The sequence below is a fragment of the Martes martes genome (genome assembly GCF_963455335.1).
Source record: "Martes martes genome assembly, chromosome: 3".
NCBI lineage: Eukaryota > Metazoa > Chordata > Mammalia > Carnivora > Mustelidae > Martes > Martes martes.
Window position 1 is genome coordinate 17,559,595 of NC_137890.1, and position 12,278 is coordinate 17,571,872.

Genomic DNA, 12,278 nt, shown 5'->3' on the forward strand with positions numbered 1-12,278 from the left:
CTAAACTTTTTTATAATAATGTTTATTCTTTAAAACCCTAATATTCAAATGACAATGAAATTATGATACATACAAATACTCAAGAAAAAATGAAAAAAAAGAAAGATTAACTAATATTAACCTAATAGGTAAGTATCAATATTCTAAAATACAATGGAGGACATTTTAACTCTTAGTAAGAATTTCTTTTCTAGAAAACACTTTAATTTGCTTTTTCTATTTCTTCCCTTTTTATTGTTTTGGCCTAAACAGCAAAATATAGAAAACAGAAGAATCAATCTGATAAACTAAATTAATACCAATAACAAAAACACATATCCTTACCTGCTCCTACACAAGTAGAAGATACTTAATTTTCACTAGGAAAGCAATTTCCTAATATATCGAGAAATTTTTGTGGCCCTTTGTTCCATTGCTGCTGCCATGTACTAAACCCCATCTATTTACTTTCTGTGTCTAACAGGAAAACATATTTCTTTATATTAATTGCCCTTTGGATTTTGCACCTCTGAGGCTTCCATTCCTTTAACCAATATATTTGCCTTATAAAACAAGATCCTAGGAAGAATGGAGTATTGATGTTTGAAGCATGTGTAGTGTTCTAAATTTACTACAAGAAGTGAAAAGTAAATGAATTCTTCTCCCACCAAAGTCATGAAAGGACATGTCTAATAGTTCCAAACAGCCCTTTGTGATTTAGAGGGAGACTATCTGACCAGCCTCCAGATAGGGCTGCACAGGTCCACCAAATTACTTTATAAAGTAATCACCTTTGGTATGACCTCAGATAAATGAAGAGCTGAAAGGTAGCTCCCTTGGACCCGTGAACTTGCACACGGCTTTCTCAGGTGACAGCTTCGGCTGTCTTGCCCATGTGAACATCTGCATGCATGTAACAAGGACGAACCAACATTCTTCATTTTTTAAAATGAAGAAAAGAAAACCAAACTCATCTGGTGATTTGTTGTTGTTGTCACTCGGAAGTTCCACTTTTGTGGGGGCGACCAGTCCAGCAATACTGGAAACGGGTTTCAAACCCAGACAATTGGAACGGGGTGATTGATTGGTGAGAGTTTTGGAGAAGAACAAATTGGTAAGGTTAAATCCAAGTAGTTTTTCATTATAAATAACCCTATATTTAACCAGTTTCTTTGTAATTCAACTATGACGAAAACCTGGTAAGATTATTTCTTATAGAATGATGCAATGTAATGAAGTGCAGAGTTTGATTATTTAGAAGAGTTTACCCATCCTGATTCCACATTATTTACCAATAGACACTTAATAGTCACCCAGCTCGTTATTTCAAGCCCTGAGGATTATCCGACTTTAAAAACTTTAATTCTCAGAACTGGTGGTTCACAAATCTTTCACAGAAAAAAAAAAAAATGCCATTTCCATTTAAAGCCATTAGTTAAAAATAAATAACACTCCCAAGAATACAGGTCTTGAATAACTAAAAACGGGCTCACTGTCATTTCCAATTTCTTTTGCATGCTTCTGAATTCACTGTCTTTCTTCATTTGCATTCATACTAATAATTATCCTCAAAATTAGACTTCAAAATTCATTCTTTAGAAGTGGTGTTGGAACCACACACTTACAGTCTGTGATTTTTAGGGTCCTCTTGACTTCTCCACTTCCTGATCCCCCACAACCGTCTTCATCATCACAGTCCCCGCTGACCTGTTCAACCATGCCACCGCCACTGCCCGTCTGATGCTGCCACTTGTCGGGTTTGGGTGACCTACCCTGTAACAACTAAACATGGATACCAAAAACACGTATTAACAGCAAACTCAAATCACCTAAGAAAGCTACTCAGAAACATATGTGGAAATTAGAATCATTTTCTTATGTGGATCTACTATTTTGATGAGAACACCTGACCAAATCAAGTCTGTAATAAAAATTAAAACTACCAAAAGCATCGTAAATAATGGGCAAGTTCTTATAGCTATGAAGATCTACAATCTGCTTATGAAATCAGTGATCAAGCTTGGGCTGAGGCTTTGGAAAGAGAATAAACCAGTCTTCTTGCTCCTAGAGAGTTTGCCTGGAGACTCCTTTTGCTCTGAATTAACAAGTTTAAGCACGGTAAACCAAACGTCAGGGCAACACAACTCCCTTTGCAGTGTATTGGCTGATACTGTTGTGCGGTGTTGTAAACCAAGTACCCAAAATTTCTCAAAAAAGAGTAAAATTCTTCAAGAAAAGTTTCCATTAAAAGAATGCAGAATTTTGGACATCTATATTTATAGCTTTAAACTTTCTTGGATCAAATGCATTGTCCACTGCCTCTGGCACAGAATTGAACCTTAGAGCAAAAGACATAGATCCTACTTCCATTTCTACAAATCACTTATGAAATTTAACCAAATTCTTGGTTCTCGGCTCTCAAGCATTTCATTTACTTATATGAGCAAAATAGAAGGAATAGTCATTTTCCCCTACAGCATAAGAGCGCTGGTAATATTTTTGAATAATATTGGAAATGCCTGAACCCCTTTTCAAGAAGGTGATGTTATGAATAATAGAATATTTTACTTAAAGCTAAATCTAAGTAAAATTATTCAATAGATGACATATACCCCCATAAGGCAGTTTTGGAGAGCACATGACCAAGCATGAGCACTAGAGGGTTCTGCTATATTATGAATGAAATGTACCCCTGGCGAATACTTAGCGGGCATTTAAATTTTCAGGGCACTTTATGAAATATCAGGATGGTTACTTCTAAGAGGTTTTCTAGACAGTAGTATTGTTTAGCAGACAATAATGATACACACAACCCAAGGATAATATTTCAAACTGATAAACATAGGTTGAAATATCCTCGGGACATCTAAGATGAACATGTTTAGCATTTAAAGAACACTTACATCAAAGCAACTGGACCTTGACAATTTATAAGCTTTCAAAATAAAAACTAACATTATGTCAAAAATAATGAAATATTATATTCTTTTTTTAATTAAAAAAAATTTAAATATTTTATTTTATTTTATTTTTTTATTTGAGAGAGACAGAGAACACTGAGCAGGGAGCCCGATGTGGGGCTCGATCCCAGGATCTGGAGATCCTAACCTGAGCAAAAGACAGATGCTGAACCAACTGAGCCACCCAGTGCCCCCAAAATATTACAATTCTTCAAGGTTAATTTTCTAACAAAAATGAAATGGTGAAACAATTTGACAATAATTTTATAATTCTGGTCAGAACTTATTTCTATTTACTGTCATTTCCTAAATGTGTTACTAGGTATTAAATTTAAAAAGGGGTCTCCCCTGATTCTCTAGCTTATTCCTCCAAACAAGAGTTTAATATTCCATAAGACACCACCTCACTGAGAAGACCATACTTCTGGGAAACAAGCTATCAGATTTTACCTTTTTTTTACTTTTCATTTTCTCTGGCTTTTTACAGTACCTTTCACTGTTTTTCAAGCCCATGAACATGTGATGTAATCATCATTTCTTTTATCAACTCATCAAAAGTATTCAAAATTCCATCTGACCCATACTTCCAGGTTCCCAATAATACCGTCTCCCTCTAATAGGGTCAGTGTCTGTGTCCTCTTCATGAAAGTTCTGCCTTACAAGGTTCATTTTCTTACTTCTCAATCACCACACTTCCACAAATGTTCATTATCATTCCCACAATTATTGTAAAATTTATCTTGCAAAAATCCCCAATACATTTCTAAACAACAAAACCCAGCTTTTCACAGCAAGATCCTTACTCAAATCCCACTTTTTTGGACTAAACTATTCTTATTTTCTCTTACCTTGATCATCTTTCTCCTCACACTTCCAAGAAAATAAAGATAAATGTTTCCATGAAGAGTGGAAACCTCTGTTCTTCCTTTGTCGTCTCTTTCTGGGAACCCATCCTAACAGACTGTGCTCTCACCTGTACACAAATCACACCCAAGTCTTTATCTTCAGCTCTTGTTATAATACTTCATCTCTAAGCAGTAACTGGATCTAAAAATGTACTCTACTGCTTCGTATCTTAAAATAAACTTTCATCTCCACTCTCCATGTATCATTACAACTTCTCAACCCTTTATTGCAAGGGACATCAGTCTCTCCACCTACTACCACCATATTATATTCCCCATATCAGTGCTTTCACCACATCCTTTCTCTTCCTTAATGCTCCCTGTGACCCTTAACTGTCAAAAACTCTTCATTCCCAACATGTGTCCAGAGGAGAAATCAGACTACAGATGGACAAATCACAGAAAGTGATCCTATAGTAAAATGTCTGTGAAATTCTACGGTGGTCCCTTCTTGATATCCACAAACTGGAGGCTCCTGAGAAAGCTCACAGCAAGCCATCCTGTTGGAGAGTTGAGCCTTGCCTCACATTTTCTAAATTTACATACGCAAATTACCTCCTCCTTTCACGCAACACCTATAGACACGCATTTGGATATGAGGTCTAGAAAATGAAGTTCAAATTTTTGCTGCAAAATTTTGTCTTTGTTTCTGTTAATTATGTCTAAATACAGTCCATTGGCACCCAAGTCCTGCCCCACAGCAGTCAGTTTGCTTTCCACAGGGAAATTGTGTGAATTTGTAGGTCTTCAATTTTGTTTGTGCTTGTTTTATACTCTTCTTACTTCCAACTCTCATTTTCCCTCTATATAGAATCCCCCTTTCTTCTATTTCAACTCATCATATTACACCTAACCCTCAAGTTCAAACTCAAATAACTCTTTTCCCACTCCATATCTATTTCTTGGATCTTTTACATCTATGTGTCCCATTCATGGGCACTTAATTAAGTTTCCTGAGCATACGCCATGCCTTCCTGATTAATGGCTAATCTCCAAAATATGAGACCCCAATTTCATCATTTTTATACTCCCAATCATGAACTAAAGGGATTTCTATATTACAGATGTTAAATAAATAAGTTTTGATTCATTTGAAATTTGAAAATAATTTATTAATTACTCTGTCTTCCATGTCCTTTAGATCTAACTTAGTAAAGTGTCTTCACTTTTACTCTAGTCTTCAGAGGCTATGATATTCTAGAACAGTTTTTGGATTCATGCTTATTGACTGGTGGGATGAATTTACTTATTTATTCAATGACATGAATTGGGTACATATTATACAACACATATATATTTTGAAGGCTATAATTCACATCAAAGGAGAAGACATAGCCTTAGTTCTTGAAAAGTTCTCAATATATAGTTCTTATTTCAGTCAGTCTTCATGAATATGCAATAAGGTAAAATTAATATAAAGGAAATAATGTGAAAATCAGGAAAAGAAAAACAGACTAAAGTTTTAATATTGTGATCTTCCTAACTTATTTTTCCTTTTAATCTTAAAAAGACATTAATCTCATTCCTGGGCTCCTGGAAGCATCTAAAAAGTTGTTTAAACAGAAAATTAACATTGAAGGATTATGCCAAGAAATACTTCCCCAAGATATTTATGTTTGCCATCAACAAACATAAGGGTATTCCAATTACCTTTTTAAATGAATATCTAGGAATAGGAATCTAGTGTCAAAAATTATGTATATAAAATATTCATTTTTTTCTAGAGTAGGCAGGGAACTTTAACTTTACGATTTGGGTCGCCACGCAATGAAATCATCCTGGTTCTTTCCCAGGGAATCAGCTCTTTACAATCCCCTCCCTCTCTAATGCCTGGGAGGCAGCATGTAAATCACTCCCCCAGTGCTCTGTTGGCCCCGCCTCCACGGGCAAGTGTTATTTCTCATGCTATTCTTAAGTCACTTTTGAAAAATATACATAGGCTTCTCTTCTGTCAAAGAGGAGCCTTCTCCCACATGTCTTTAAGTAAAACAAAATAATTTCCTCATGTGCCCACTTAAGGCAACACCCACAAATAAGATGACCACACAGAATGATCATAAAGCCACTTTTTATAAATAGCATATGAAAATCAGTCATGTTACAGTAGATACACTCATGCCACACACACTGCATCAAATCTCTCTTCATCACATCCACAGATAGTCATCCCATTTACTCATAAAATACAGAACGTGTTATAAGCATTTTTCAAAATTTACAACATTGAAAAAGTTAACATTACTTCTCTGGGTCTACATTCTCTGCATCTTTAAAAGAAGATCAATGTGGAAGGCTTTGAGACTATTATTTGGACTTAATAAAGTGCTAACATATTGTGAGTGCTCAAGTAATGGTTAGTTATTTAGATCATTATTACCATTATAAGCAGTAGGAGCTGATACCGGTACCCCGATTCTGTCTTTGAAAAAGGGAACCCATGCAGGGGTAAACGTATTTCCCTTCATCCTCATCCTGTCTTGGCTCTGAGTCTGCCCAATTGTAAAGATGTGGCATTTGAACCCCTGAACCTATTCCCTAGTCATGAAAGGTAGAAAGTCGATCGATACATAATATTTATAGAACACTTACAACAGAGGAAAGGGCATGATTTTGAGTCCCACACATACACTAATTGTGTGCCTTTAAGCAAATCACTTAAGCCCATTAAAACTTATTTTATTCTACTGAATGCAAGGGAAAGCACTTCATATAGCGTAAGGCACTCTAGTCATTTACAGTGTCCCCTGCAAGACGCTGCATCCATAAAACTGAAAAATAAAGTCAGGACAGTGAAAAAACCCACAACTTTTAGGGTGTTCCCCTTACCTCAATGCCATGTGGTTTGTGCAGTCAGCTGATTAGCTGAAAATAGTCAGTGCTGATGACTGATGCTTCCTGCTTCTGTTTAATTGGTTTAGGAAGCTCATTAGGTATGCTATCTTGGAGGATGAGTTCGGTGGGTAGAATATCTGATGACTCTAAGGCAAATGTATTTCTTTCAGCTGGTGAATTAATCTCTCAATAGACTCAATTTGCTTTTTACTAACGGTCTGGCAATATCCCACAGTTGCAATATCCTTTCAAACACTTACAATAAAATCTGGCTAGAGATGGCTCACATACACAACATGTTTGCTGTGAAAGAGAAACGTATTTGTCAAAAATTTCCAAATGTGAAAGCAACTGAATGTGCCTCAAAATCCTACAGGCAGTGATGCATCTCTAAAATATTTCCCCCATCCCCATACAACCATTTACACAGATATACAAGAAGTACATATGTATTTAGAAAGTATTAGTCATCAGATACGTGCCCCTAGTCATCTATTCAAACGCAGACAGAGTAAAATCTGCTGTTTTATGATGTAGAATATTCAGGGTGAAAAATAAATGTTGACAGAAAAATTTCAAGCCAGAGAACTGAAGATACAGAAAAAAAATTACAATTATACTTCCACTTCATCATTAATAAGACATCTCTAAAGATCCATTTTAAGTACAGACTGAAAAAATCTCTTTGAATATATACATGCAAAAAATACATATATATGAATTTAATTTTATTATAAAGCAGTTGGTATCTGCACTTTCATGCAGTTTAAGTGAAACTTACAGAGAAACGTATGGGAAATAGGAAAACAACGGAAGCTCATAACATTTTAAAATTGGAAATCTGATTCAAAATTCCTCATGATGTATTTTTAAAGTTATCTCTGTTGCATATTTCAAATGAGAACTTTAAAAAAAATGCATTATATAATATGCTCTCTTTTCTGCAATTTAATTTCCCTTGCCCCAAACTTCCAATTTCACTCCTATCTAGTGCCTCACCCTTCCCATCCTTTCTTTATCACCTCCTTTACTAACACTATTACAGTCATATTTTATAAATCTTTTTATACCAAAATTTCCCACTCTTCCTCTTTCAAATATAAAAAAAAATATTTTAGGTTCAGGTAACATAACCACAAATCTCCAGATTCATATTTTCAAAACCATTGAAACCGTAACAGACTATTCTACCCAAAAAGCCAAACACATTTTACAATATGTCATGTTATGTTACGTTGACCAGACACAGAAGTCATTTCTGTAGGGTTTCTTGTCAGTGTTTGCTTTAAGTTTGAGCTTTCTGATCTCGGCTTCTGTTGCACCAGTAATTTGAAAGGTCACTGTCCTGTTGGCATTTAGTTTATGCAAGGCAGTCTGGCAATTTATAAAAGTCTTGTGATTTTGTAAATAGAATACTGAACTTAGAAAAGGCCTACTACATTCACTATCTGGCTTCTAATGCTGCAAAAAAAAAAAATCCTTTTTTCCTTGTTTCTGTATGAAAATTCTGTATGTCTCCTTTCCACTGTGCTTACCTTCAATTCAAAAAATGGCTGGTTCCACTTTAGAGCTGTTGTACCAAAGTGACCAGGTATGTTTATAATTAATGTGTGTTGCACTCCAAACTCTACATTTGACTTCACAGCAGAGTTTAAACTAAAAATTAATGAGTAAGTGCAGGAATAAAATGGAAGTAGGGGTACAAACACAGCCTCAAAAATAACTCAAAGAATTGGGGGGGGGCACTTTTCCCCCAAAACAGAAGTGTGCACGCCAAACGTTAGTGATTCTTAAGTGCCTTTTGTGAAACATCTGCGTGAAAACACTGTCAGGATCTGGAAAGAATTGGTGAAAAAGCAAAACACCTTTCTTACAAGACAACATCAGAGTTAACAGTTGGAGTCTTTCATCAAAACACCAGAGCCTTCTACCAAAATGTCCATGCTGAGTTAGCTGGACAGACACAGATCATAGCCGCAATAGGGAAGAAACGAGGACACTTTGTGACAAGCAGTGAGTATGTAAGGACCCTGTAGCAGGAGAATGGGAGAAGGGGAGGAGGAGATTGCGACTGGTAAGTAAACTGAAAACGTGCTAGATGTTCAATGAAATAAGTAGATGTGTAATGCAAGTTTCTTGAAGTCAGACATTTCATGAGGCATAACATTTATATCCCCCCCAAGCCCCAAAAAAGGTGAGAATTATTTTCTTGATGTTACTATCCAACATCCCACCTAATTTATTAATTTTCTAAATCATTATTGAGTAGCCACTTACACAGAAAAAATTACACTCCATATTGTCACTCGCACATGTTGTAGGACAGAAACCATCCAGATTTCTAGCTGTTACAGGTGAGTCTATGATTAAAATTAAAGGGCATCCTAAACCAGAAGAATCAGATATTAAATAGTCTCATTTTTTCACTTTTCTTGGGTGAAGAGTAAATTTGTATTATTCATGATGTGGTATATTATTGGGAAGCAATTTGTTAACATGCCGAAACCCTGTATCTCTGTAACTAGGTCTTCGTATGGGTGAGAAATATTTAAATTCCTACCCAGGTGACACAGACCTTCACGTATATTTGCCCCAAATGCACAGTCATTTGAGCCCAGATGGCCTCAGGAAACTGCCTCTGCCCGCTTCGGGTATCACAGCAAGTACAGCTACTAGTCACTTACTGCTCAGAACGTGCCTAGCCATTTGCCTCGTTATCCCATACCAGCTTCCCGGACACTACAGGGTACAACCACCAAATTTCCAAAATCAAAGACAGAACAAAACTGAACATCTGCTCCTCCTGAGCAAACAAGGGAGAGTATCCCAAAACCTGATGGATGAATGGATGAAAGAGGAATCCTGGATAACGGACAGCTCAGGAATCAACCACACTCTCTAGAAGGGAAGCGGGACCCAGACTATGAAGGCAGTTTTAACTTTACATGCATGTGCTAGTTAATGATAGACTATTAATTTTACACGTGTTCCTGAGTGGTTTTCTTTCCTCAATTCGTCTGCTAAATTTTGCTTTTTTCTCAGTTGAGTCATAAAGAAAAGGATCGATGGTGTCAGCAACTCAGTTATCTCTGCTGACAGAAAGACCATGTCCTTTCTGCATAGAACATGGGAATTAGCATTTTCCACTTATTTAGATTTTCCCTTGCCACTTCATTTTATTGTCTTAGTATATTTCCAACAGGATTATATAACTTATGCCATTCCACTGAATCGTGCTATTGCCACTGTCTTTAATGACTGATCTTTGTAAGACTGATGTCATGAGAAACAGCAAAGGAAAAAAAAATTAAAGGAAGGAAAGAAGGAAAGGAGGGAAAGAGGGAAGGAAGGAGGAAGGAGAACTTTAATTGGGAAACATGGCCAAGTCTAAGAGCTCCAGATCAGAAAAGACTTTTATTTGTTAATTCGTCAAAATGTCCATTGCTTTTTTGAAAGAACTGTGACGGATGGCAAATTCATTTAAAACCTGGTTTTGGCAACTAATCTAGATTACCTTCACTGGCCAGCTGTGCAGATCTCATCCTCAAATGCTCTATTAAAACATTCTAGGGAAGATTCCTCTGAAGTTCCCCGGTCTATTAAAGGTTTACTTCCAAGGAGCTCATTCTGATCTCATTTAGTATGACACCCTTGTGTATGCCAGATGGTAACAACAGTTAGAGCTTCACAAATGTCATTCTGATTTTCACCTTTGCAGTGAAATTCCCTTAATCTAGCTCTCTTTACATAAACTATAAAAATACGGACAAAGATACGCCACATGAGGATTAAGGAAATGTGATTTTGCAAATATTCTAGAAATAATTTGAGAAAATTAGTAAAATTTAAGGTTGTGGTTGTCTTGGGGAGAAGAAAGGCAGGTGTTTGGGATTCTAGGCTAAATTCTCCTGTTAACAATTTAAATGTATGTTTTAAACAAACAAAAAAAATTGATTTTTTTTAAAAAGTAGAGTATAAAAAAGTATATGTATAAAAAAGTACAGAGTAGAGTATTAAAAAAGTATATTTAAAAAGTATATGTTTCTTCTAGGCTGATTTCTGTTTCTACAAAAATCTATTTTGAAGTCCTAAACCCAATAACCTCTGAACAGGACTTTATTTGAAAAGTTTCTTTACAGAGGCAATGACGTTAGAATGAGATCATGAGGGTGGGCGCTAATCCAGTATGATTCGTGTCCTTATAAAAAGGGGACATTTGGACCCAGGGCCAGACATGAACAGAGTGAAGACTATGTCTTCACACAGTCTTCAGGAGACACAGACAGCAGGAGAATGCACGTGAAGACAGCAGGGGGATGCACCTAGGAGCCAGAGATGCCACCTAGATTGCCAGCAAACCAGCAGAAGCTCGGACAGAGCCCCAAACAGATCCACAGCCCTCAGAGCGAACCCCATTCCTGACTCTTCAACATCAGACTCCCAGCCTCCTGAACTCTGACACAATAGGTCTGTTGTTGTTAAGCCACTATTTGTGGTATCTTGTTAGAATAACCCTCACAAATCAATACAAAGATACACACTAAGTAGAGCAAAAATCAAAATGTAAAACTTCAAGGATTTTTCGGCACAGGCTCGGCTACGTGACCACCATCCTCAGGATACAGAACATTACCAGCATTTCAGGACCCTCCGTTATGCCTCATTTTCTTCTCCCCAGGGTCACACAATTCTGACTTCCTCCACCACAGACTCATTTTTTGAGGAAGTTTATATGAACGTAAGCATGTCTGTGATCTTCCAGATGTAGCAGAAATTCATTCTTTTTAATTACTCAATTTTATTCTGTCGTTGTCAGTGAACCGTAACTTCATTTCCCATTCTGTTGGTGGACAATCGTACTATTTTGAGTGTCTAGATGTAAAAATACAGTTGTTGTGTAAATCTGGTAAATGTCTTTTGGTGTTTAAAAAAAAAAAAAAAAGCAGTCCTAGCTGTTGGGTATATGCCTAAAGGTGGAATCGTTAGATCATACAGGTGGGTATCAATGTTCAACGAAACTATCTTTATTTTTTTACTTATTTCCTCCTTCTCAATATTACTGTATAATTTATTGAAATAGTATAGAGATCTTGAATATACAGGTCAGTGAGTTTTTGCATAGGTATGCACACACACAAAAAATTCAAATTAGAATATATTACATTATAAGCACCCCAGAAATCCACCATCAAAAGGTAACTCCTATTCTGACCCCTACTTACATAGATTCATTTGCCTGTTAATGAATTTCATAAAAGAAGTATCATGCAGTATATATGTTTTCACATATGACTTTATATTTAACATCATGTTTTAAACATTTATTATATTATTGTTCATGTGAATATTTCACTCTTTATTACTGTGTAGGGGTGAAAAAGTATCCTTTCTTTCTACCCTTTTAAGTCCTCAACTACAACCCCTGTAACAGAAGACAGACTAAAAAGAGAGAAGCATACGGATTAATTTAATGTAAGTTTTACATGACCCAGGAGCCTTCATTAGGAAAAAGCAGTTACACCTGAGTATTCTAGTGCTAGGTTTGATGAAGAGCAGAAAATCATGGGAAAATGGGATAGGACAAAAGAGGATATGAGCTAAG

The 12,278-nt window shown here is 36.2% G+C and overlaps 1 protein-coding gene across 1 annotated transcript in view; it reads right to left on the reverse strand.

The window, feature by feature from the left end:
* Positions 1-241: 241 nt before the first annotated feature.
* The window catches only part of GPC5 (glypican 5), a 680,232-nt gene continuing 668,195 nt past the window's right edge, over positions 242-12,278 (reverse strand). The window contains exon 7 of the mRNA XM_080798656.1: positions 242-1,761. Within this exon, the coding sequence (XP_080654782.1) occupies positions 1,561-1,761 (201 nt within the window). The 3' untranslated portion in view covers positions 242-1,560. The remainder of the gene's footprint in view (positions 1,762-12,278) is intronic.